This window comes from Gadus morhua, chromosome 21, assembly GCF_902167405.1.
Source record: "Gadus morhua chromosome 21, gadMor3.0, whole genome shotgun sequence".
NCBI lineage: Eukaryota > Metazoa > Chordata > Actinopteri > Gadiformes > Gadidae > Gadus > Gadus morhua.
Window position 1 is genome coordinate 11,426,406 of NC_044068.1, and position 26,839 is coordinate 11,453,244.

The window sequence follows — 26,839 nt, forward strand, 5'->3', positions numbered from 1 at the left end:
GGAAAAATTAGAGGTAAAACGCCTTATGTCTTGTGTTCTTCAGTCTATTTATGTTTTTCCAGTCATATATGTTCCCACGGCTGGCCTGCGCCTTGTCGTGGTAGCGAGTGGAGTGGGCTTTAAACCAAGACAGGCCATTCTGAATCTTTTCTTTCACAGCTATTTTCTTTGATTTTTCCTCCAGGACACTGCTTAGGCCTATGGGAGGTGTACTCCATGGTAAAATGATATTGGGCTTTTATATTAGCTCTTACAGATGTTTGCAGTAGTATAATTTTATTCTGAGGTTTACGGAAGCTTAGTTTAAAAACTTCTAAAAACTATTCTTTCATTCTTGCAATGTTTGAAAGATTAAAAGCTGCACTAATGTACTTTATTAATTGAATATATATATATCTGATACATGGAGAACAGTCACACAAACAAAAAGCCCAGCATACTGAATAGTGTTAAAGTATATTTTTATTTGTAATGGTTGTGATGGCCCCAGTGGGTGGAGGGCTGAATAGAGAATGGGAAACACCAAGCCAGGGCTACAAACAGCATGGTGGGACACTTGACTAAGTAAGACCAATGAAGGAAGCTCAATCTCTATTTTGAAATACTACTTTTTTAGGAAAAATACCATTTTTATTTGTAATATATTAGGGCTGTAACTTCTTCCAAAAATGAATTCAAACAAAATTAAAATGTTCCATAATTTGTTTGGATGGATGTCTGTATGCCTGAAAAGCCAGTAGAAACACTAACAAAAGTGAAGGGGTCTACCATTTTTGTTGAATGATTTCGGCAGTTTTGACGCTGTTTAGCGTATGAATGCCCTTCACAGGTCAGATGAACATTCAGTCCTTTGTTGTGCAGGATAGCCAGGAGCAGGCGGAGTCAACGTCTACAAAGATCGCAACGAATGTGAAAATAAACGTGTCGTCACGAACACTGGTTTGTCATTTAAAAGAATAAAAAATGTTAGCCTAGCCCCATCTGTTTTTCACATGTAGAAACGTCACTGCCTATTCCAGACCCATCAAAATGAAATTTTAAAACCCACACCTATTAAAAATGAAGTCATTGGCATGAGATGTACGGCTAACCAATGGCATGGAAGCACTGGGCGTGTCGGATAATCATAATTAAATTCCAATAACACCCCTTCCCCCCAAATCAAGAATATGCAACAGAAGTCGTCAAACTATTACTTGAACAACCCAATTAAGGGCCTGTTCACACAAAGCCGATTTCATGGCGAAATGGCAAAGGTCTTGTACGGTTCGGCCTTCCGTACACACGAAGCCGGCGAATCCGCTGACCGAAACCGTAAACTTCTGAAACCACCCTCGGAGGTGGTTTCAAATCTACCCGGTTTCGTTTTGGATTCGTGTGTATGCCTGAAACCGACTGAAACCGCAAACCATGACGTCATCGCCCCACCCCTCGACCTCCTAGCCAATGGCTAGGAGGATGCATGCGCATAAGGGCAGCCTTTATGCGCATGCTCGCCTCTTCTTATTATTTAATTTCTTCTGGATTTCAGTACCAGAAGCAGCGCCCCTTATGGGCCTGGAATGTGTACTACAGCGTTTCTACAGATCTACCCGGTTTCGCTTGGCTTCGTCTTTACGGAGATACTTCGAAACCGGATAGATCGAAACCGTAACGGTTTCGCCCATTTCGGCTTTGTGTGAACGGGGCCCAAAACTCAAACTATAGTACACTTCAGCAACTAGCAACTTAACTGTAGTCATGGCTTGATAAGGACTTAAACATATAGTGGGGAGTGTCAGAGCCTAACCAAATACCTAATCATAATTGTTGCCCCATACCCCAGAAGCTCCTGTTGATATTTACAATGATCTGATATAGAAATAGTCATTAATAATCACAGGGCTCAGGATTTGTAGTCGGTGCGCCCAAATATTGAAATGGTTAAACCTGCACTATGTAACTTTTCCACTAGAGCTAATAACTCTATTAAACAAGAATCTACAATTTCAGAACTAGAAAGTTTTCAAGAATAATGCGCCGATCTACAAGTCGATCCATACAGTGAGTTGTTCACGATAAAGCATTTTCATTTGTTCTGATAAACCTTTTGTCATCTGAAAATGGTGCAGCCACAACTCAAGTCATTAGAGAGGTTGCTGATAATAATCAGCCTACATAATGCAGGTTAACACCCTTCTATTAGATTCCACTAACTACATCCATCTCGCTGGCTCTAAGGCTGCTATGGTTTGCTTCGTCACACTGACTGGTATATACCTGACCTAATTGCTTTCTTTTATTTATCCCCTATTGTATTCACCGGAGGAAGAAACAAAGTGGAAGTGGTAGTCCACAAGCCGGTGTTCACGAGAGTTTCAACTGCTACTTTGCAAAGAAAATGTTGCAGAAAAATCTGCAGCCTCATCACAGGGGGATGATTTCAAAACTGGTTTTATGGATTCGTTAGAAACGCTACATGGCAGCATTGATTGCTTAATAGTAGTCATAGAGTAACTAAATTAATGTTCAATGTACAAAAAAGTAGCAAGACCCTTTTAGTCCTAACACCCCCCCCCCCCCCAGCCCCTCTGAAGGGGGGGATGGGGGGGTTCTGCCACGTTGGGGACCTTTTGGGGGTACTCCCTTCTTGGTGGCCGTGTGAGTGGGGACTCAAACCTTAGTCTACAGAGCGTTAACCAACAGCCCTGACCGCTTCACCACCAAGACGCTAACCAGAGCATGTTTGGAGGTTATACTTGACATTACCATTCACATGATAGAGAAATAAGATGTATCCATTAAGCTAGCGTTGACACTAAGGTTTCAAAAGCACTTGCCCATCGGGCAAGTAAAGGTCAGGTTCAACTTGCCCGAATGTAATGTTCACTTGCCCAAATTATAATCAGAATCGTGAACGGGCATCTTTTTGCCAGGCACCCGGCCTGGTTTTGGGGGGGCTCAGAAAAATCATCCTAGCTCAGACTGAAGCTGAATGTTAGCTTCCACACATGTTTTGTTTAAAAAATAACAAACTTCTCTTTGTTTACCTATTTATCGAGCAGTCACATCGTGCCGTGAAGTGATTTCAGTCCACCATTGCAACCTATTAAAGCTATCGCCAAGATATATGTAGACCTGCATGATTTTATGCAAATGTGCATAACTAAATGTCAGAGGTAGTAGCAAAGATATGTCTTTTTTAACTTTCAAGTTTCTTGTAGCTCTAACTGAATAATCACAATCATGTTTCTAGTAGTGTTGTCAGTCACGACACTGGATTTTCTGACATTGACACTATACCTGGAAAAATATCGATATTCTATACCATTTTCGATATCAGGGGAAAAGTTTTTTTCAGGAAACAACATACCCAAAGTAAATAGAGTATATCTCCACAACTGCAAGGGCAATAATGTCATCTTTGTGCCAAAAGAAAGATTGGTGTGCAAGTGAAATATTCAATATGGATAATACTTGGTTAAGGTGAATAAAGCCATGGAACACAGCATAAGTGGAAGATAACATTTCCACCTGAAATAATTATCAGTTGGTCGTCATCAGTTGGGAGCGCTGTCTTACTATGAGACACAAATAAAGGTAGATATCTTACAATTTTGACACTTGACACCTCTATTTGAAGTTCGGGGCAAATATAATCGAATGCACCAATACAAGCCTAACACTCGCAAATAAATATATGGCCACTAGATTGCGCTGAAGAATGTTTTCTGATTAAAGGCAATTTACCTATTTCCTAAGAAACCTTCTCTTATTCATTGATTGAAAACACCATGTTTAGTTGCAAAATTTGGCCCAGACACTGGATAAACTGTTTATGTTGGTTTTATTCGATCAGAATCAACTTTGTGGACAAAGATCACAAAGGTAATACTTCATTTTTGGTTGTTAAAAGAAAAGGGGACATTTCTTATTAAGTTGTAATTTGCGATTTTTAGTACAGAATGATATGGTTTGGACTGTTGGAATAAGTGGAGGCTCAGCTTTCATGTAATTTATGCCGTATTTTCCGCACTATAAGGCGCACCCGAGTATAAGCCGCAGCAGATAAATTGAATTATGTGTACATATATAAGCCGCAGGTGTTTTAATGTTTAATTACAATTACCCCCTATGTTTTATTCGATACATTTCGACAGTGTTACCCCTTATGGGTTTTTCATGACGACAGATAAAAAACGATGCCAGTGTTACCCTTTACGTTTCATTTGATAAAAACGACAGTGTTACCCCTTATGTTTTTTTGTCATGATGACTGATGAAAATATTTTATTTGACGAGGACGATTTTTTTTTTTTTTTTTAAATATGTTACCACTTATATTTTATTTGACAAAGACAACAGTGTTACCCCTTATGTTTTTTTTCATGACGACCAATAAAAAACAACTGTTACCCCTTATGTTTTTTTTCATGACGACCAATAATGACAGTGTCACCCCTCATGTTTCATTTGATAAAAACGACAGTGTTACCCCCTATGTTTTAATTGATAAATATCAACAGTGTTACCCCTTATGTTTTTTTCATGACGACCGATAAAAAACGACAGTGTTACCCCTTATGTTTCATTTGATAAAAACAACAGTGTTATCCCTCATGTTTCATTCGATAAAAACGACAGTGTTACCCCTTGTGTTTTTTTTCATGACGACCAATGGAAAAACAAAAGTGTTACCCCTTATGTTTTTTGTCATGACGACCAATAAAAAACAACAGTGTTACCCCTTATGTTTTTTTTCATGACGACCGATAAAAAACAACAGTGTCACCCCTCATGTTTCATTTGATAAAAACGACATTGTTACCCCCTATGTTTTAATTGATAAATATCAACACAGTGTTACCCCTTATGTTTTTTTTCATGACGACCGATAAAAAACAACAGTGTCACCCCTCATGTTTCATTTGATAAAAACGACAGTGTTACCCCCTATGTTTTAATTGATAAATATCAACAGTGTTACCCCTTATGTTTTTTTCATGACGGCCGATAAAAAACGACAGTGTTACCCCTTATGTTTTTTGTCATGACGACCAATAAAAAACAACAGTGTTACCCCTTATGTTTTTTTTCATGACGACCGATAAAAAACGATAGTGTTTCATTCATGTTTCATTTGATAAAAACGACAGTGTTACCCCTTGTGTTTTTTTTCATGACCAAAGAAAAACAACAGTGTCACCCCCTATGTTTTATTTGATAAATATCGACAGTGTTACCCCTTATATTTATTTCATGACGGCCGATAAAAAACGACAGAGTTAACCCTCATGTTTTTTCCATGTTGACCAATAAATAACAACAGTGGCACCACTGTCAACGTTTTTGCGGGGATCCGAACATGAGCTGTTTAAAGTGTTAAACTCCGAACTTAACAATGCACCATCGAGACACTGGATAAAGTGTTCACAAAGGTTATATTTGACTTTATAATTCACATGGAATAGAGATAAGAGTCTTCCAACAGATGACATCAACCGGACTTGAACCCCGGTCTCCAGGGGGTTAGCTCACAGCTCTCTCCATTTCCCACAGAGTTTTGTATAATAAATATGTCTGAGGTTATATATGACAATACCCCTTATATTTTATCTGTCAAAGACAACAGTGTTGCCCTTTATATTTTTATACATTTTTTTTTTTTCATGATGACCAATAAAAAACAACAGTGTTACCCCTTATGGTTTTTTCATGATAACCAATAAAAAACGACAGTGTTACCCCTTATGTTTTTTTTCATGACGACCAATAAAAAACAACATTGTTACCCCTTATGATTTTTTTCATGATGACCGAAGAAAAACAACGATGCCAGTGTTACCCTTTAGGTTTCATTTGATAAAAACGACAGTGTTACCCCCTATGTTTTAATTGATAAATGTCGACAGTGTTACCCCTTATGTTTTTTTCATGACGACCGATAAAAAACGACAGTGTTACCCCTCATGTTTCATTTGATAAAAACGACAGTGTTACCCCTTGTGTTTTTTTTTCATGACCAAAGAAAAACAACAGTGTCACCCCCTATGTTTTATTTGATAAATATCGACAGTGTTACCTCTTATATTTATTTCATGACAGCCGATAAAAAACGACAGGGTTAACCCTCATGTTTTTTCCATGTTGACAATAAATAACAACAGTGGCACCACTGTCAAAGTTTTTGCGGGGATCCGAACATGAGCTGTTTAAAGTGTTAAACTCCGAACTTAACAATGCACCATCGAGACACTGGATAAAGTGTTCACAAAGGTTATACTTGACTTTATAATTCACATGAAATAGAGATAAGAGTCTTCCAACAGATGACATCAACCGGACTTGAACCACGGTCTCCAGGGGGTTAGCTCACAGCTCTCTCCATTTCCCACAGAGCTTTGTATAATAAATAAGTCTGAGGTTATATATGACAATACCCCTTATATTTTATTTGTCAAAGACAACAGGGTTGCCCTATGATTTTTTCATGATGACCAATAAAAAACGACAGTGTTACCCATTATGTTTTTTTTCATGACGACCAATAAAAAACAACAGTGTTACCCCTTATGTTTTTTTTCATGACGACCAATAAAAAACAACAGTGTTACCCCTTTTTTTTTTTCATGACGACCAATAAAAAACAACAGTGTTACCCCTTATGTTTTTTTTCATGACGACCAATAAAAAACAACAGTGTTACCCCTTATGTTTTTTTTCATGACGACCAATAAAAAACAACAGTGTTACCCCTTATGTTTTTTTTCATGACTCCCTATAAAAAACAACAGTGTTACCCCTTATGGTTTTTTTCATGATGACCAAAGAAAAACGTTTCATTTGATAAAAACGACAGTGTTACCCCTCATGTTTCATTTGATAAAAACGACAGTGTTACCCCTTGTGTTTTTTTTCATGACCAAAGAAAAACAACAGTGTCACCCCCTATGTTTTATTTGATAAATATCGACAGTGTTACCTCTTATATTTATTTCATGACGGCCGATAAAAAACGACAGAGTTTACCCTCATGTTTTTTCCATGTTGACCAATAAATAACAACAGTGGCACCCCTGTCAACGTTTTTGCGGGGATCCGAACATGAGCTGTTTAGAGTGTTAAACTCCGAACATAACAATGCACCATCGAGACACATAAAGACGGATAAAGTGTTCACAAAGGTTATACTTGACTTTATAATTCACATGAAATAGAGATAAGAGTCTTCCAACAGATGACATCAACCGGACTTGAACCCCGGTCTCCAGGGGGTTAGCTCACAGCTCACTCCATTTCCCACAGAGCTTAATATATTAAATATGTCTGAGGTTATATATGACAATACCCCTTATATTTTATTTGTCAAAGACAACAGTGTTGCCCTTTATATTTTTTTTCATGATGACCAATAAAAAACGACAGTGTTACCCCTTAGGTTTTTTTTCATGACGACCAATAAAAAACAACATTGTTGCCCCTTATGTTTTTTTTCATGACGACCAATAAAAAACAACAGTGTTACCCCTTATGTTTTTTTTCATGACGACCAATAAAAAACAACAGTGTTACCCCTTATGTTTTTTTTCATGACTCCCTATAAAAAACAACAGTGTTACCCCTCATGTTTCATTTGATAAAATCGACAGTGTTACCCCTTGTGTTTTTTTTCATGACCAAAGAAAAACAACAGTGTTACCCCTTATGTTTTTTTTCATGACTCCCTATAAAAAACAACAGTGTTACCCCTCATGTTTTATTTGATAAATATCGACAGTGTTACCCCTTATATTTATTTCATGACGGCCGATGAAAAACGACAGAGTTAACCCTCATGTTTTGCCATGTTGACCAATAAATAACAACAGTGGCACCCCGGTCGACGTTTTTGCGGGGATCCGAACATGAGCTGTTTAGAGTGTTAAACTCCGAACTTAACAATGCACCATCGAGACACTGGATAACGTCATCACAAAGGTAATACTTCACTTTATAATTCACATGAAATAGAGATAAGAGTCTTCCAACAGATGACATCAACCGGACCTGAACCCCGGTCTCCGGGGGTTAGCTCACAGCTCTCTCCATTTCCCACTGAGATTTGTATATTAAATATGTCTAAGGTTATATATGACAATACCCCTTATATTTTATCTGTCAAAGACAACAGTGTTGCCCTTTATATTTGTGCAATAGACATGATAGCATTACGTTTAAAATTAAAGATATTGTGTTTTCCATAGATAATGAGCCACGGTCTCCAGTGGGTTAGGCAGAGTGCACTCCACTGCACCACTGAGGCGAAGACAATACATAACAATCAATCATCAATAAAGAGGATATACATGACATTAAAATGTATATGTGTATTTATATTATTTCCCCTATGTCTTTTTTCATGACGACCAATAGAAAACGACAGTTTTATTATATTTTATTTGACAAAGACAACAGTGGTACCCATTATGTTTTTTTTCATGACAACCAATAAAAAACAACAGTGGTACCCATTATGTTTTTTTTCATGACGACCAATAAAAAACAACAGTGTTACCCCTTATGTTTTTATCATGACGACCAATAAAAAACAACAATGTTACCCCTTATGGGTTTTTTCATGACGACCAAAGAAAAATGACATGCTTGCCCCGGGCAAGCGGGCAACCGTTAGTGTCATTGGCTGCATTAAGGTACCTCTTGAAACCTGGTTCTGAGCAGTGAACGTGAACCTACATAGTGTCTGAAAGCTCATCATGAAGGTCAGCTTCTTATTTACCGTGCGTGCGGGGTCTCGCACCTGAGTGTTAACCCACAGCCCTTACCGCCACACCACCAAGACGATCATGATGTTTTGGAGGTTATACTTGACTTTACAATTCACACAATCTAGAAATAAGAGGTATCCATTAAGGTACTTATTCCATCAGGGGTCTTAAACCCTGGGTCTAAGCGGTGAACAGAATCTAGGCTCAGCAGGAAAGGATGAGCAAATTCTGAATCCCTGTGAGCTGGGACTCGAACCTGCGTCTGAGTTTTGATGATTTGACGATTTTGTTGATGGCGGTTAGACTTGACTTTACAACTCACATGATATAGAAAATAACATTAGAGAACATTAGTTGGACTTGAACCCCGGTCTCAGGAGTGTCAGCCAACTGCTCTCTCCACTTCCCCATGGAGGTTGTGATCATATTGTGGTCGAAGGCTATATCAATCAGTTCAATAGAAATATCATTACTAGACTTACCCTTTAGTTAATTAACAGACATTAAACAGGAATTGAACCCTGGTCTCCAGAGTGCTATCCAACAGTGCTCTCCACTGCACCACTGTTCAACTCCTGCTGATGTTTGTTTCAAGTAATATAGAGCAAGGATACTAACTCTGCAAATCAATAGTTGCGGCTGTCGAAAGCAAATGCTAACCCGGGGAATTCCCCTTCTGCACGCACAATGATGAATTTGGGATCAAACAAATCGTCTCAATCTGGGTAAAACAGGCAAATTTTCATATACCTCTGCGTATCCCTTTAAATTCCTTTGAAGGTCTAGGAAGGCCTATATTTTATCTCCAGCCATTTCATATCAAGTGTATATAGGCATCCTTGACGAGATGCCCGATCCTTAATGAAATGGATCTGAATTCAATGTAAATCCCCCTAGAAGAGAGCTCTTGAACAAGATAAAGGCAAGCAGGGTAGGATTTAGTGCTCCTTTTGTATCCCTCAGGACAAAGTGGTCAATCTTTTTCCAAGATTGATTTGCTTGATCGATCGATCAACGGTAGAAATAGCGGACGATACAAACACACACAGACACACACACACACATACACGCACACACACAAACACACACCGCCAAACATACACGCACACACACACACACACACACACTTAGACCAGAAGAGACAAGTCAGCGGCTCTCTGATTGGCTCTTTCAGAGGGGGATAGGGGCGGGATCTGAAGCGGATGGAAGACGAGTACAGAAGGAGTGGAGGGTGATTGATGGAAGAGCTTCATGACTTCCATTAACAGATAAGGAGGAGGAGGTAGGAGACAGGGAGGGTGAGGAGGTAAGGGAGGAGGAGGAGGAGGAAAAGGAAGACAGGGACGAGGAGGAAGAAGACATGGAGAGGGAGGAGGGGGAGAGGGAGAAGAAGAAGTAGGGGGAGGAAGAGGGAGACAGGGAGGAGGAGAAGGAGGGAGAGAGGGAGGTGGAGGAGGAAGACATGGACGAGGAGGAAGAAGACGGAGAGGGAGGAGGAGGACAGAGACGAGAAGAAGGAGGAGGGGGAGAGGGAGGAGGAGAACAGGGACGAGAAGAAGGAGGAGGGGGAGAGGGAGGAGGAGAAAGAGGACGTGGAGGAGGAGGATTAAGGGTGACTTTGTGTGGCAGTGGCGAGACGTGGGTAGGCGACTGAGTCAGGGAGACGGCAGTAAATCTGTGCCTGGCAAGGAATGCCCTCATACAGACACATGACCCTGGTGGAAATTAATCTTGGACAAGCCCTTTGAGACTGTAGCTCTGATAAAGTGCTGAATAAATAAACTTGATATTACCTGACTTGTCTTTTAGCCAGGAGCAATTGTGTGGAATATAATGGATGTCCCGTATCCCAAAAGAGCATACAGAATATATCACACTTTTAATTCATGCAATAAAATATTAAAAATATTTAAAAACTAGATGACTTCTGATGAAGAGTATGACACACACATAGTGAGCAGGAGAGATAGAGAGTTGGAGAGAGAACGAGAGGTAACCGATAGAAAGAGAGTGAGAGTATTCCCTAGGTCCTATCTACCAAATCCGGTACCCCTCCTTCAGAGCCAGACACACTCTAGCCCTGAAATATTCTAAGCAATGACTGATTGTCTCCTCACTAGGTGCTTTGAGGATGGTTGACCTTTGACCTTCTCTCTGAACACACCAATGTAAGGAGGGGGAAGTCAGTTGAATTTCCTCTAAATATTGCCTACTGCTCTTGTAAAGTGCTGATACAATGCCTCAACATACACCAACACCCCACTATGTAATAGTGGCCCAAGTTACCCAAACTCTTACCAACGCCAAACACAAATAGTAAAACTCTGCCACACCGGCCGATGTTGCCATGAGTTAGTTGTGTGTTGGTGTATTAGTGATTGTTGGTGTGTGTTGATGCGTGTTCTTGGTTGGAAGGTGTTGGTATGTGTTGGGTTGAGTTGATGTTTGTTGGTGTGTGGAATGTGTTGGTATGTGTTGGGTTGAGTTGATGTGTGATGGTGTGTGGAATGTGTTGGTATGTGTTGGGTTGAGTTGATGTCTGTTGGTGTGTGTCGTTGCAGTTGGCACGCTCCTTCAGAGGCACACGTTGGTTTGTGGGAGTTAAGGTAAGATCACGAGACCAGCAGGTGTTTACTCACTGAGGATGACATGGGTGACGACGAAGGAGAAGATGAAGAGGGTGAGGCAGGAGAGGGAGACGATGAAGAGGTAGAAGTAGCGGTAATTCCTCCTCCCCACACAGTTCCCCACCCAGGGACAGTGGTGGTCGAAACGCTCTGGGGAGGAGGGGGGGGGGGGGGGGGGGGGGGGAAGAGAGAGAGAGAGAGAGAGAGAGAGAGAGAGAGAGAGAAAGATAAGTGCGTTAACATAATTGAAAAATGCATCCTAACAATAACACAAATGATATAACCGACATAATTACTAGTTTACCACACTTTGTATAAATATCCTGGCACCTAGAGGTAAGTCCCTCCTGCTCTCCCATTGAAAGGTGTCGTCTTAGTTTGAATTTGTTATCACCACTGTGGCCAACATGTGCATTGTCAATTGTCATTGACCATGAGAACCCTTCTTTGGCTGGCGTTTCTCTGGATCCTGGGATGGTTGTTCCTATACAGTGACTATGAAAGTCACTCGTCATCTCATGAAGACACTTGTTTAATGATTACAGGGCTTCTTCCCACGATCATGCTCCATTAAATCAAATACTTTGCGGTTGGTCTCCTACAAGGAATCCTCATTTCATCAGTTATATACTTTTGCATCCTTTCTTTGCTACTGTATATCGATTTTTCTGTTATGTTTTTCCTTTACGTCAAACTACCTGTACCTTGTCTCCCGGTTGGTCTCCTGGAGTGAGATGCCCTGCTACTCCTACGCCTATCTGCTCCTCACATGCATCTCAAAACAGGTTCACTGTAAGTCGCTTCTGATAAAGTGACTCAATAGTACGGAATAGTACACAGAGGTACTTTTCCTAGTACTGGTACCATTGGAGTCCTGTTACTATTGGAACTGGTCCTGGTACTATTGGAACTGGTCCTGGTACTGTTGGAACTGGTCCTGGTACTGTTGGAACTGGTCCTGGTCCTATTACTATTGGAACTGGTCCTGGTACTATTGGAACTGGTCCTGGTCCTGGTACTATTGGTCCTGGTCCTGGTCCTATTGGAACTGGTCCTGGTACTACTGGTCCTGGTCCTGGTACTACTGGTCCTGGTCCTATTGGTCCTGGTCCTATTGGAACTGGTCCTGGTACTACTGGTCCTGGTCCTGGTACTATTGGAACTGGTCCTGGTACTACTGGTCCTGGTCCTGGTGCTACTGGTCCTGGTCCTATTGGTCCTGGTCCTATTGGAACTGGTCCTGGTACTACTGGTCCTGGTCCTGGTACTATTGGAACTGGTCCTGGTACTACTGGTCCTGGTACTATTGGTCCTGTTCCTATTGGAACTGGTCCTGGTACTACTGGTCCTGGTCCTGGTACTATTGGAACTGGTCCTGGTACTACTGGTCCTGGTCCTGGTACTGACCCACACAGTTGTCACAGAGGCTGCAGTGGGAGGTTCGGGGCGGTCTGAAGATCTTGCAGGTGAAGCAGTACTTGAGCTTGACCGTCTGGCCGTTGATCTGGACCTCTCGGGTCCTGGGGGGCGTCCGGTAGCCCGGCCCGCTGGGACAGCTGGTGTCTGGGAGGTCAAAGGTCAAAAGGTTAAAAGACGGTTAGGCGATGTGATTCATTATAGTGTGATGATGATATAATAACAGCAAGGGTTATTACATTACTACTACTACTAACATAAAATATACTCACAATTAAAAGTAATGGCTCAATCTGCCTCATAAGTGATTCGGTTTCATGAAGTGGTTCTTGTGGGTTATGTGTGTTACTGTCATCGATAACAATGACATTTAGGTAGACATGGCGTGTTCTGGTTCCCCTTAAAGCCTCTTGGTTGATCTTGGAGAGCAGACAGTGACTCAGCCACAGGGTGGAGGAGAGAAGCTAGGACTTTCTATCACCTACCCTCAGGGAGAAGATATGGGTCACAAAACAGGCTTTGGGAATAGAAATGTGAAATGTCACATGCCTCTGTGACTAATAACATCAATAAAGATGACATCTCAAGGAGTAACTTGTTTTTCATTGTTTCATAATGTTGTTGCACATCACTCAAGACGGCTGTGCGTAATGCGTCATGGGTTGGGTGTTGGACTCCCAACCGAAAGGCACTGGATTCAATCTGGATTCATCCCCCCCTATTTGTAGCCTAACCTGTAGCCAAACCTGTAATCAGAGCCTTCCCTGACCTGTAACCTTGAGCAAAACGCTTAATCCCTACCTGCCCTGTAATGACGGCTATCTCCAGAAACACTGTTACGTCTCCCTAGATAAAGCAATGCGCCAGGACTAGAGAATAACCAGTAAAGGGCTGATTATGTTTCCACGTCGACGCTTTGACGCTTTGACACAGTCGTGACCTGTTTTGGTTCTGCATCGGGTTTTAGTTAGCGGGCCAATCACAGCCCTTGCTGCTGCGTCGCCTCGACCCGAGAACACAATTTCTGGGAGGCGCACGTCAGGCCCTTGCGGTGGACGCAAGGCGGGTCCGCAAGGACGTAACAGGTCCGTAAACCCCCTTGCGTTGTGGAGACGTGTTGTTTAAACCGTGGAGTGTAACCAGTACAGTGTGCGTGTTCCCACTAACCACCCAGTACAGTTTGAACCGTGGACTGTAACCAGTAACCACCCAGTACAGTTTGAACCGTGGACTGTCCCCAGTAACCACCCAGTACAGTTTGAACCGTGGACTGTAACCAGTAACCACCCAGTACAGTTTAAACCGTGGACTGTAACCAGTAACACAGTGTGCGTGTCCCACTAACCACCCGGTACAGGTTAAACCAGTGACTGTAACCAGTAACACAGTGTGCGTGTCCCACTAACCACCCGGTACAGGTTAAACCGTGGACTGTAGTTACCGATCTGTCGCTCCAGGTCGGCGGCCTCGTCGGGGGTCGCGCGGGGCAGGACCCCCGGGTCGCTGAAGCTGGCCCGGAGCAGCATGCCCATCACGAAGAAGAACAGCAGCCCCCCCACCGCTGGGACCGCCGGGCTGAGGTTCGACGCCAGGAAGGGACAGCTGCGGGACAGCAGGGCGAAAACAAGCAGTGAGATGTGTGAGGGGCCGAGAACAAACGACCCTGTGGCTGTGAGGGGCGACGGGGGCCGGAGCCCTGGGAGCAGAGGAAACACAGCTGGCCGCAGAGGGGGAGTGGATCCAACACCCATGGAAATATAGAGCTGTCCACTGAAAAGGGGGATGGAATAAGAACAACACATCTGGATTGTGGAACAAACGACCCTTTCTGAACAGAGAGTACTCGTCTGTGTGGAGGGGGTTGAGAGCTGAAAACCTGCCGCAAATATAGAACATGAAATCAAGATGAATCTGACAGCAGGATGGTCTTTGGGTCATTGAACCTGAGACCATCTGTTCGATTTTGAAATCAAACGGCCTGCCTTACAGTATTTGAAAAGGGCATGGAATCAAAAACCATCTGTCCGTACAGGACACAGACCTTTGTATGATAAATGACAAGAAAACACAAAACCATCTGTCTGGTATGGCACCAAACACCAACTATGTTCAGGGGCACTGAGCCAACAACAACCTGTCTGTATATGGGGGTACAGAACCAACAACCTCCTGTAAATAGAAAACATTGAGCATTGAACGGTAGGCAATAGACATATGGTCAAGGAGCTCACACCGCCCTGTGAATAGGAGGCATGGAACTAACAACCCACTGTGCATCAAGGACACTGAATCAACAACCACCTGTCTATGTATGGGGGAAAGGAACCAACAGTATAAGTAGGGTAAGATACCCTGGCACCTTGTGGATAGAGGGTTTCTAAGGGAATGACCAGTCGGCACCACGGTTCCTAGAAGTGGACTAGGGTTCAAACTAGGATAGCTTGGTTGCCAGGACGGCGGACTACGGCAGACCAGTTTCTCCGTGAGGAGCATTCAGTTTGACAACGACTACGCCTCTTCTCGCTCAGCGAGCCAACAGAGCCCTCGGTACAGCGCCGAGACAGTCTCGCAGGGTAACTCATATCCACACACACCAGGCCACCCCTGGTATGTGCTGAGCGGAGGAACCCTGCACGGGCAGAACAACAACAACAACAACCATAGTCTCTTCTTCTGGGCGGTGTGGTCCGCCGGTTGCCACGGGGATGCAAGCTGTTCCACCACCACCTTGGCAGGAAGGAGGTTACCTAGGAAACCGGAACACCGGGGTGGTTTGGAAGTCGTGCTGTGGAATGTGGTGTGGGGGAGGATGAAACACACTTATTTAAAACTTACTTGTTTAATTATAGGCTGTGGTGGTGTGTATTAAAGGGAAGCTGTAGGCGACTGATAGGTCAGACCAGGTCTTCATATAACCGTGAAGTTGGATTTGGGTTTGGGATTTGAGTGAGCCAGGCTTCGGATGGAATACACATATTCCGATGAAAACTCGGACATAAATGCAAACAAATTGCAAAGGAAGTGTTTTCCAATGCTTGGAGGTAATTAGGATTTGTAGGTTTTGTAGGTTGGTCAGTGTCCACTACAAACATATGTCGATTAACGTCCTATACCCATAATCTGTGTTAATTCTTTTGGTTTTAGGATATCTAAAGCTTTTGGATGGACCAATAAGATATGCAAAGACATGTGATCAGTCTAACCCTGCCAACACTGAGGCGAGGAGATAAACTGTGTGTGTGTGTGTGTGTGATAATAGTTTAATCTGTTTATGATTGTTTTGTCGCTCCGACCGAAACCCATCCCAGAGTCAGGTGGGGACTGCATGTGTGTGCATCTGTGTGTGTGTGTGTGTGTGTGTGTGTGTGTGTGTGTGTGTGTGTGTGTGTGTGTGTGTGTGTGCGTGTGTGTGTTTAAAATAAAGTGATTATAGATGGGATATTTCAGTCTACGCTGATCGTAAACGGTGAGCTCACGTTTTGAGTGCACGACAGCGCACTGTTTACGATCGCGTGCACTCCCTTCTCTCGTGGCTACTCACTCGAACGTGAAGAAAAGTCCGCTGGTCATCAGGATGAGCACCAGCGTTAGGTAAAACACGCCGGATTGCCTCGCCATCATGATCCTGCCGTTACAGTAGAATTTATTCCTGCCCTGAAAGACCTGCCACTTCCTGCGGTGACCCCCCTTCCTCGCGAGCGAACCCTCCGCGGGCGACGAGTTGCGCGTGCATATCTGATTGTACTGGCATTCCCGCACGGGCTCCTGCTCCACCGCGAGATGCATCGGCGACATATGTTGTCGTTCCTGATATCCGTTCCGCGCAATTAAAGCAAATTAACATAAAAAAACGAATTAAATTTTCCCACCCCGTTTCTTTTGTATCCGTTTGTTTAAACTCAAATTTGATCGGACGGCGGTTATTCCCATGTCAACGTTCATCGGTGGTGGTTCCGTCAGGAATTGGTCGATAGCCTAAGATATAGGTCTGCTTAGAATATCCTTCCATTTTATTTGGGTTCAGCGACTTTGTTGTGGTCTTAACTTGTGGTCTTCGTAAGACGTGCGCTCTTCACAAAAAAACAAAAGACCGGTGAACCACCGGAGCCAGAATGAGAACCCGACGACCGAAGATCGTCCTTCAGCCTCCTAACGTTTTTGTTATCCGGAGCGTCAAGCCCGCCGCAGGCACCGACACACGAGACAGTTCATCAGACGCGCAGAACGAGGCGTGAGCCGAGACAATTCAGTCAACAAAGCAGATGTCGGCGGAGAATGCAGCGCGAGCGTCCCATTCCCATTCGCTACTGCAACAGCAGCGCGCGAGGTTACGTGCTTTGTGTTCCACGAGAGGATACGAGTGTGAGTGGCATGCTCATCCTCCACATCCACAAGCCCCTTTCATTCGCTTGCGTTCTGGGGGAGCGTTTCGTAACACACGCCTCCATGCTAATTGAATCCAATGTAGGCCCACATGATAACGCCTCATCAAACCAGAGAAGCAGACACATTTATCGTTCGCGTGTTGATGGCGAAAGCGTTTTAGGGGTGTGCACCAGTACAGGAAAGATGTGATGGGATAATCGCAAGCCAATAAACACCCACACACCCACATACACATAAATACATGTGTAATCACACACACACACACACACACACACACACACACACACACACGCACGCACGCACGCACCCACACACACGCAAGCACACGCATGCGCGCGCACCCACGATCACACACACACACACACACACACACACACACACACACACACACACACACACACACACACACACACACACACACAAACACCCACACAAATAATTTGACCGGATTTAACTTGAATGTTTAATATTTTAAATGAAACCATACACCACCAGATTGTGGATCACTTGCACAAAATTGACTGCGCTGATATGTTTCTGCTGGTGTTGTTTCTACACGGAGACTTTATGTAACGGACCACATAAACATGACAGCTGAGAAGGAAAACGCGAGTTTGAATGTCATCTCCTCTACGGCCATGGAAACTGTCAGTGAAGACAAACTACAGGTCTTAAAAGGCAAGAGCACGCATCTTTGTCAACTGAGAGCTTTACATGAGGCAAACAACGCATCGATGTTAATTTAAGTAAATTCCTTCACGAGGGTTTGCGAGGTCAATGCTAACCGCTAATATAAGGGCACTGACCCATTCTGCTATTTATATGAATGTATAAGACAACTTCTGTTGCAGGGACTTGTTACAAAGAAACACCATTTTAGTACCATATCCATAACGTTCTGACCCCTGTTTATTCATCCACACTGTAACATAACGTGACAATGACAGCTCACTGTTGTGGAGCCATTGAACAGAAGGGTGGGCGTGTAAATACTGTCCGAAGTTCACTATTCCTGTTGTCAGTTTCTCAAAGATAGATTTAAGCGTTTTCTTATTAAGTCTAATTGAGGTTGTTCCTCTCTTTTGCAAGAGAGACCTGAAAGCAGCACAAACCTACAAACAGTCGCATCCGTTTAGGTGTGATAGCTAGCCAAATATCAATCATTTTACCACCAATAATTATACTTTTTGTTTTATATTGATCATACTAATTCCATTAACATAACAAAATAATTCTCCAATAACGGCCTTGATGAAGGTTATTTTGAAGAACACTTTCGACCAACCGGCTGCTCTGCTCTCTCCAGGTGCCGCCTTTCTGGGTACCGTGGGCTCCGCAGGGATAATCGCAGGATTTGGTTCGTCGTTGGCTCTCGCCAAGAAGAAAAGCCCAGGCTGGTTTAGTAAGGTAATATTGGCCTGTTTTTTTTTATGTTGTTTGTTTACATTTGGCCATTTATCTGGCACTTTTATCCAAAATGAGAACAATGAAAGAATTCAAATTATATTAAAAAGTATCTAAACAAAATGTATAGCTTGGCTAGAAGAGTTTTGGGATCAGAACACAACATTCATCTTTTTATTTTTTATTTCAAGTTTTCTACAAAAAAATCTGCATGAGCGAGATATTCTCAAAAGGAGTTATGGATAGAATTCTGTGAACGATCTCCAAATCCTCTGTAAACCAGCAAGTCAGCATTGATGGTTTTTCAGTTTCAAGTCAATTATCATTTTAAAGGTCCCATGACATGCCATGGTGTAGGCTGATTAGCGTTACAAGCCGTTTTGGAAATGGTGGGCGTGTCCACCTAGATGTGTACTGGATAGATCAGTCTACCAGCCTACCCAGTGGACTGTAGCGAACGTTGCTCATCTATCCGTCACACATCTAGGTGGACACGCCCACCTTTGATGTCATGAGGGACAGATTTCGAAAACAGCTTGTAAGGCTAATCAACCCACACCTGGTGGCATGTCATGGGACCTTTAAACATGCATTATTTCATTAGCATGAAGTGACCTTTGCTCGAGTGATGCTGACAGTTAAACATATCCCACGGTCAGGCGTCACTGACCGGTTAGTTAAAGGAGGACAACCACAACACTATCCTGATATTTCCTTCTGTATTCCCATTTCCCTGCTCCTTATCAGCGCCTCTCTGGAACTAATCATCAGCAGTGATGCACGAGGCTCCACATACTCTGGTTGTTTTTGCGTTATAGTGTGTTGGCACAAGGCAGCCCCTGTCTCCAGCTCTATTTCGGTCCCACGGCCCATGTTGTGCTGCCCCTGCTCCACAGTCAGACAAATTGAATAAGCAGCGTGGGGTGAATGTGGTAATGAGGTCGTGGCGGTGGAGGAGATCGGCAGGATGTCGCCCTGGCTCACCAGCGGGGCGGCAGCAGCCCATGAACGGCCGGCTTCCTGTCGGACGCGTACAGGCATACTTTCAAGAAAGAACACTTTTCGCAGAAAAACACAATGAATTTCCCATGCTGCAGGGAAATGACATTTATTCTTATTTACTTGCAGCTCATTTAGCAGACACTTCCATCCAAAGCGATTCAGAGTGAATTCCGATAGTTCAAGCCATTCAAGTCCTTCAGATAGGCAATGCAGGAGGAGGTAGGCGTTAGTCCTCTCGCTCAAGGACCCCTATTGCTAGACTGCCGATATCGGGATCCTTTCGGCTGGGAGACATCCACCCTAACAACCACAGTATCTCGACACCCAATTATGTTATTAAAATGATGCAACCGAATCTCCTTCTCCAGGAATAGACTTAGATTGTCAATATGCCGTTGGTTGTTTTCCATTTTTTAAATCTATTTACCATTTAGTGATTTAGCAGAAACTCTAATCCAAAGCACCTGAGCCCTTCTGGCATCAGTCTAGTCATGGAGCGGGTGGAGGTCGGGGGCATCGCTCACAGATGCCTACAGGTCGACCTGAAGTCATGGGGGGTTTGAACCCAGAACCCTCCACCTAAGAGTCAGACACGCTTACCCCAAGACTGGACGTGATAGGTCTGAAGAACTTGTTAAACACAGAATGTATATACAGATTTTTTTTGTTCACCCACTAATAGGGAACGTGAGCTGGGTTTAGACCGTCGTGAGACAGGTTAGTTTTTTTGTTCACCCACTAATAGGGAACGTGAGCTGGGTTTAGACCGTCGTGAGACAGGTTAGTTTTTGGGCGTTAGTCCTCTAACTCCCACTATAAATTACACTTCTGCCTGTTTCATGTCTTATCTCATGAGTTTGTGACATTTTACTGTATCTTTATAATTGGCTGTAGTCAAGAATGATTTGTCTATGATTTGTCATCGTGTGTGTTTATTATCGGCTAACTGTGTCCCTGTCTCCCCCCCCCGTCTCAGGGGGTCATGCCCACGGCGGCGGTCCCAGAGAGCGGGGCATCTCTGGCCCTGAGGGCGCTGGGCTGGGGGTCGCTGTACGCCTGGTGCGGCGTGGGCCTGCTCAGCTTCACCGTGTGGAAGGCCCTGGGCGTTCACAGCGTGAGTACAGGAACAGAGGAGGGAATTCCCTTGCCTAGGCGATAGTGTTGAATATTTTGCATTGCCACAAGGAAAACCAACAGTGAGATCAACACGTCGTCCATCTCAGAGTAAACCTAATACTGCGATGTTGATTTAGTCCGATTTGATGCTGGTAATCTGAATTAATTACCGTGGGAAATGTATCGGTGTGAAGGTGACCAGAAAACACCAACCGGGGTAAAGGACTTAGTGGTATGCCTGGGTGGGGTTAAGCGCGGTACTCAAACTGACCAATAGAGGGCGACAACAAACCCCTTGCTTGTGTGTGATGTAATTAGAATGCAACTCCCACTGGGACTATCTGTTAATTACCTTACTTTTACTCCCAGACAGCGTCTCTCTCACCTGGTGCTGCATGTATTCCTCCCGTTTCCTTACCAGTTCTCGTCTGGTTTCAGCTATCAGAGTTCAGATTGAAGATGGCCACCATCTTCCCTTCCATCCCCAAGAGCCCGCAGGAAGAGGAAGGTTCGGAGCAGCCGGACTGGGACGGCATCTTTAACTCCAAATAAACGGCTGCTGGTTGATTTGGGGAGGCCCTAAAACAGACTCAAGACTTTGAAGTTCCATTGTTGTGTTTCATTGAGAGGTATCATCCTATGGCCTGCACAGTAAGACCATTCTGTTAGGGTGGATCTTGGACTTATGGTTGACCGGAGAACTCCTCGTACCGCTGGGCATGGGGAGGACTTTGGACCAGGGGACTGCCTGGGTCTGCTGAACACTGACACCCAGTTCTCATGGACAGAACCATCTTTTGAAGAACAGTGGTTGTGTGTCTTAAGCCTGTCGTTATGTTGCTGAGAACAGATTGAATGCACTTTAAAACAGGGCAATGCACTAAACTTGGGTCTTCACTTGTATGCATTGCTTAAGAGTTTTATGAGAGAGATTTAGCCCAAACAGTGGTCACAGTGCAACCAGATGCCATGTACATTTATTATTTCATCATGTTGTGAAACAGGTGTATAAAGATAAGGAATAAACAGCGGGCATCTTCTCTTTACATTGGTTGAATTGTTGCAACCTGGCCAACCGTTAACAATTTTCAGCTGTACAGCAAGACTAGCATGTTAATGTTTACGTAAAAAATGATATTTTTCATGACAGCACACACATGTCGCGATAAGTCTCGATAAATCCCATGTACAGAAAAGGACATTTGTGAGTTGTAACGTCCATTATTATTATTATTTTTTTTTAAGTTAACCATCTCCATTACGGTGTCGACCCCACAGCCTCTTCAGCGAGGAAGACAAACATGTACAACTTTATTTACAGGGAGGGTTCCGGACGCTGATGGTCGTGAAGTGACAGTTGAAAGTGATGCATAAAGATGAAAAATAAACCTAAAACAAAACTTTGTTTAGGATATGTTCGGTTTTATACTGGTACGGTTCTGCAACATTTTTGGCCAAGATAGTTGAAATATATCTTACAATTATTCACATTTAGCAACCACACACCTCTCTTGCTCAATCCCCTGAATTATCCAAGACAAGCTGGATAAACACTATTGCACACCGTAGGCGGTAGACATAAGGTCAAGCTGTTACAGCACACCAGAACACGGCTCTATATACACACTTTTTAAATAAAGTCGTTCACATCCACAGAGACAGACCCCGAGGTGAGCCGCCTCGAACCCCCAGCAACCAAAGCCTTCCAACTTTGGTTCAAAGAATAACAAGAAACACAGAAAACAACCAAAACGTAAAAATACCAAGTATTAAATATTTTGTATTCAAATTATTTAAAAGTCCCAAATTAAAACCTGTTGAAGGAGCCAATAAGCTGTATATTTATATTCTATATATATTCTTTATGTAAAAACACTTCATACATCATCGTTCTTTTATTTTAAATAAAAATATACGTCCAGCGTCCGTCACACACACCTACTGAGCATGCTCAGTGCGCGTGTCACGACGAGCGGGCGACCTTGAACAGCACCTCGCACAAGACGGCGGCCACGGGCGGGGCCAGCGCCGCCGACAGCGACACGTCCAGCAGGCGGCTCTCGTGCAGGACAAACTCCGCGCGGTCGCCCCCTAGCCGCGCCAGCGCGAGCAACGCCCTCGCCGCGCGGCACATCATGTTGACGCTGGGGGGCTCCGGGGGGGCGCCCCCCGGTGGCGGAGCGTGGCGGCGGTACTGCGCCGCGGCGACGCCGTCCTCCAGGAAGCCGATCAGGGTCCCGACCGCGCCCTTCTGCAGCGCCAGGGCGCGGGCGGCCGAGGCCTCGCCCTGCGCCAGGTTGGACAGCGCCGCCACCGCCATCTCCCGGCACACGGGGCTGCGGCGGTCGCCCACCAGCCGCAGCAGCGCCGCGAACAGCCGCTCCTGGCGCCGCAGCGGGGGCGTGGCCAGCAGCAGGTCCACGTTGGCGTCCTGGATGCTCAGCTTGCACAGCGCCTCCAGCGCCAGGCCGCGAGGCGTGAGGGGGGAGGAGGCGGCGGCGGCGGGGAAGGGGTCGTGGGCCTCGGCCGAGGGGCAGACCATCCAGTGCAGCACGCCGTCCAGCACGGGCAGGCAGACGGTGTCGGGGTACTGCGACAGGTCCAGCTGGCCCGACATGTTGGCCAGGGTCACCAGGGTGTTCTCCCGCAGCGCCCCCAGACACTCCCACCACCACTCGTCCCGACTGCACCCCACGGCCGGCTCCTCCTCCTGGCTCCGCCTCCTCCGCCTCCTCCTCCTCCTGCTGCTCTTCCGGGGGGGGTGGCGGTGATGCAGGAGCGCCAGGCGCCCCAGCAGCAGCACCAGACCCGGGTGGCGGGACATCTCGGCGTCGTTGCCGGGGACGACGGAGAGGCTGCGCAGCACGTTGGAGACGCACACGCAGCGGCGGGCCAGCTGGTCCTGCCAGGGCTGGGCCGTGGAGAGGGGCGCCTCGGCCCAGCCCCGCGCCTCGTCCTCCAGGGGGCTGAGGGGCCCGCGGGGCGGGGCGCGGACCTCCGGCCTGGAGGGGCCTGGAGGGGGAGACACGGGGAACATGGTCATTTCATGGTCATTTCTGTGCACGATTTATGGGGCTCTGCGTGATGATATAATAACCCGTACGTAATTATATATTTATCCCCAAAAATGAGACACAGCAGGCTGAAAGTGAGCTGCATTAAACATTTCTTTATGAATGCGGCCTGGTCAGGTAAAAAGATAAAAGATAGCAAAAGAATAGTCCCAAGGGGGGTTCGAACCCAGGTCCTTCTTGCAGTCCAGTGCTAGCCAACGTGCCACCAGCGTTCCTCAAAGTGTTGTTCCTGCCGTTACCAGCAGAGGGAGACAGACCCTCTCAGACTCACCAGAACGGGCATCAAGCAGCTCATTGGCAACATCCGTCGGCCTCTTCCCCCCATGCTCTTCCTCCTCTTCACTCATCTCTTCCTCCTCCTCCTCCTGGCTCTCCTCCTCGTCCGGGGGGGCGGCGTGGCGGTCTTGCCCGCTGCCCGGGGGCTCCATGTGGGTCAGGATGTGCCGGGTGGAGTCCCCCCCGCCCGCCTGCCAGTGCAGCAGGCCGCTGGTGAAGCTGCAGTCCTGGTCCAGCCGGGCCCAGCGCGCCTCCACCGCCTCCGCCCCCTCCCCCGCCTCCTCCAGCAGGAGGGGCAGCAGGTCGTACCTGCTGGCCTGCTTCAGAGGAGGAGGAGGAGGAGGAGCGGCGGGTTCCGAGGGCTCCTCTTCCCCTCCTCGCGCGCCCTCATTCTCCTCCTTGACTCCTTCCTTCGCCCGAATCATGGAGACCGGCGGTTCCGTCTCCATGCCGACCTCCTGCTCCTCCTCTTTTTCCTGCTTCACAGCACGAATGATTGGCTCCTCGGCTGTTATCAGCACCACCTCCTCCTCCTCCTCCTCCTCCTCCTCTTCTTCCTCTTCCTCCCTCTCTGCTGACGGCCGAGGCAGCCTCTGCTCCCCCTGCTGTGATTGGCCGTCAGAGAGATGAGGGCTTAAGACTGTTTTGGTTGTTGTTGTTGTTGTTGTGGTCGTTGTGGGAGGCGCCGGTGGCGTTTCCTCTGCCGGGGGGTTGGCCCCCGGGGGCTCAAGCAGGCTGGGCTGGGGCCCCTGGGAGCCCAGCTCGTACTCCTCCAGGATCCCGAAGATCTGGATGAGGCAGCGGCGGTAGAGCTCCACCACCAGCTCCAGGAAGCCAGGCAGCTGAGGAGAAGAGGTCAGAGGTCAGAGAGGTGGAGGTCAGAGGTCAGAGAGGTGGAGGTGGAGAAAGATGGAGAAGCTCGCTGGGTGAACGGAGAGATGGAGCGAGGTGAATAAATGGACTACAAGACGGAGATACGAGCGGACAGAGGAGTGCGACGGTGTCCTCTGGGTGGGGTTGCTTTGGGAACGGGATCTGAAGTGATCCCAATGAGAGAAAATACCAAGTAGGAAAATGATACATAGAGGGGCAGAATGGCCATTGAAATTAATACACAATTGAAAGCACAACATAACTTATGTCTTGCTGAGTGTCTTTTCCCTTTGTTAACCAAGATAAAAAAAGGAAGGCTACACATTACAGAAAAAAAAACAATTGTACTGAATAAAATCGTAAAGGTTGTGATTGTGGTGGTGGTGGTGGTGAGGGGGGGGGGGGTACCTGGCTGAGGCTGAAGGAGCCCACCGTGCTGTCGTCGTACAGCAGCACGTTCAGCGTGTCCAGGGCCCACGTGCCCTCGGCCAACAGGCCTGACTTCAGGGCCATCATCACGCGCCACGCCTCCGGGTATCCTGGGGGGGGGGGGGGGAGAGCGTGAGCGGGACTGGATATCACCGTGTGGATGGAACAGTACGAAGGAAGCTGACTCATTACTGCACGGGCGGAAAAGGCTGAATTTAACTCTGTCCTCTTCAGGTTATCTTTTATGGCTATTTTTCTAAAAAGGTTGTTGGAACGGAATCTAACCACAAAAAGACAAATGTTTGGAGCAGGATGCGGGGCTATTTATACAGACTCAGACCTTCAGCAGACGCCCACATACCTGACGAATCAGTTGGAAATCAATTCTCGTTTCGGAGATTTCTGTTGATAATAGTTGTATCGTGGTATTTCTCTGAAGATAATTACTACTAATCCTGCACGGTATTTTAATAAACGTTGAAAGTATATCTCAGCAAACAGTTGGCGCTGTAGGGACCATCTGTCAAAAGCTTTTACAGCGGCTATGTTTCACTGTCCTGACTAACGGGGCGATGCGTCCTGGGTCGTGGTCAGGCCGGGGTTCGAACCTGTGTCCTTGGGGGTGAGCCGGCGGCGGGCCTGGAGCCGGGGCTGCGTGGCCTCCACCGCGCCGGGGGGGAAGCTGAGCTCCCGCTGGACCAGAGGCAGGGTCTGACCGGGACCCCCGGGGTAGGGGCCCGGCCCGGGGGTCCCCTTCTTCAGGACCGCCATGTGGGGGCCCACGGGGCCCGGCGACGGGGAGCCTCCCGTCGGCCGAGGGAAGGAGGGGCTGGGGGCCCGGGCGATGTGGTTGGCCATGGCGGCTCCGGCGGGGAAGGGGGAGGGGGGGTGGCGGGAGGAGGACAGGGGCCCCATGGAGGGAGACAAGGAGGGGGAGACGTGGGGAGGGAAGGGAGGCTGCCGGTGTCCCGGGGGCCCCGGGGCCCACTGGCTCTCCTGAGGGCCCCTACCCTCGGGGTCGTCCCCTCTGCCCATTCCCGGGTAAGCGTGGCCCTGGGCGGGGCGACCGGGGTACTGGGGCCCCTGCCCCGGGCGGCCGGGGTAGGGGTAGGCCACGTCTGTCCTGTGGGGCCACATGTGGCCCTGGGCCGGGTCCCCAGAGTCCCCGGGGGCCAGTGGGCCCCCACCCATCATGGGTGGCTTCGGGGGCCCCTGGGCGACCCCGAGAGGGATGCGGTCGCGGGGGTAGGGGTACGGGTACTGTCCCGGGACGGGACGTCTGTCGGGACCCATGTACCCCCCTCCCCCGGCGTAGGGGCCGTAAACCTCGGGCGGGGGTCCGCTGTACTGCGCAGGGTAGGGGTCCCCCTCGTGGCGCTTGGCGGGCGGGTATAGCCCCTCCCCGGGCCTCTTGTAACCCTGGAAACGCCAAACACACCAAACAGCCATGAGACACGCTGTACAGTCCCTCCCATAACCTCCGTCGCTACGA

At 46.6% G+C, this 26,839-nt stretch overlaps 3 protein-coding genes across 6 annotated transcripts in view; 1 reads left to right on the forward strand and 2 right to left on the reverse strand.

The window, feature by feature from the left end:
* zdhhc14 (zDHHC palmitoyltransferase 14) overlaps positions 1–17,372 on the reverse strand; it is a 23,878-nt gene extending 6,506 nt beyond the window's left edge. The window contains exons 1-4 of the mRNA XM_030344962.1: positions 16,329–17,372; positions 14,229–14,389; positions 12,779–12,934; positions 11,384–11,521 (exon numbers count right to left, since the gene is read on the reverse strand). Of these exons, the coding sequence (XP_030200822.1) occupies positions 11,384–11,521; positions 12,779–12,934; positions 14,229–14,389; positions 16,329–16,582 (709 nt within the window). The 5' untranslated portion in view covers positions 16,583–17,372. The remainder of the gene's footprint in view (positions 1–11,383; positions 11,522–12,778; positions 12,935–14,228; positions 14,390–16,328) is intronic.
* A 321-nt stretch (positions 17,373–17,693) lies between these two features.
* Positions 17,694–22,425, forward strand: tmem242 (transmembrane protein 242). Of its 2 annotated transcripts, none has more exons than XM_030344968.1 (4): positions 17,694–17,851; positions 18,480–18,580; positions 20,556–20,693; positions 21,069–21,191. In XM_030344968.1, exons 1-4 carry the CDS (start codon positions 17,761–17,763, stop codon positions 21,150–21,152), a joined length of 414 nt encoding a protein of 137 aa, XP_030200828.1. In that variant the 5' UTR covers positions 17,694–17,760; the 3' UTR covers positions 21,153–21,191. The 2 variants fall into 2 exon arrangements, with proteins under 2 accessions (XP_030200828.1, XP_030200827.1); XM_030344967.1 differs by having other exon boundaries at positions 17,718–17,851; positions 21,134–22,425.
* Positions 21,645–26,839, reverse strand: part of arid1b (AT-rich interactive domain 1B) — a 38,080-nt gene continuing 32,885 nt past the window's right edge. For all 3 annotated transcript variants that reach the window (XM_030344951.1, XM_030344950.1, XM_030344949.1), the window contains exons 18-21: positions 25,956–26,766; positions 25,327–25,457; positions 24,041–24,887; positions 21,645–23,707 (exon numbers count right to left, since the gene is read on the reverse strand). In XM_030344951.1, the coding sequence (XP_030200811.1) occupies positions 22,659–23,707; positions 24,041–24,887; positions 25,327–25,457; positions 25,956–26,766 (2,838 nt within the window). In that variant the 3' untranslated portion in view covers positions 21,645–22,658. The remainder of the gene's footprint in view (positions 23,708–24,040; positions 24,888–25,326; positions 25,458–25,955; positions 26,767–26,839) is intronic.

What these genes read in the sequence shown, in the direction of transcription:
- tmem242 (XM_030344967.1), top strand. Translation starts at nt 17,761, where the DNA reads ATGACAGCTGAGAAGGAAAACGCGAGTTTGAATGTCATCTCCTCTACG. An exon ending in CAAACTACAGGTCTTAAAAG is followed by an intron (nt 17,852 to 18,479) that starts GCAAGAGCACGC and finishes TGCTCTCTCCAG; the next exon opens with GTGCCGCCTTTCTGGGTACC. An exon ending in AGGCCCTGGGCGTTCACAGC is followed by an intron (nt 20,694 to 21,133) that starts GTGAGTACAGGA and finishes GTCTGGTTTCAG; the next exon opens with CTATCAGAGTTCAGATTGAA.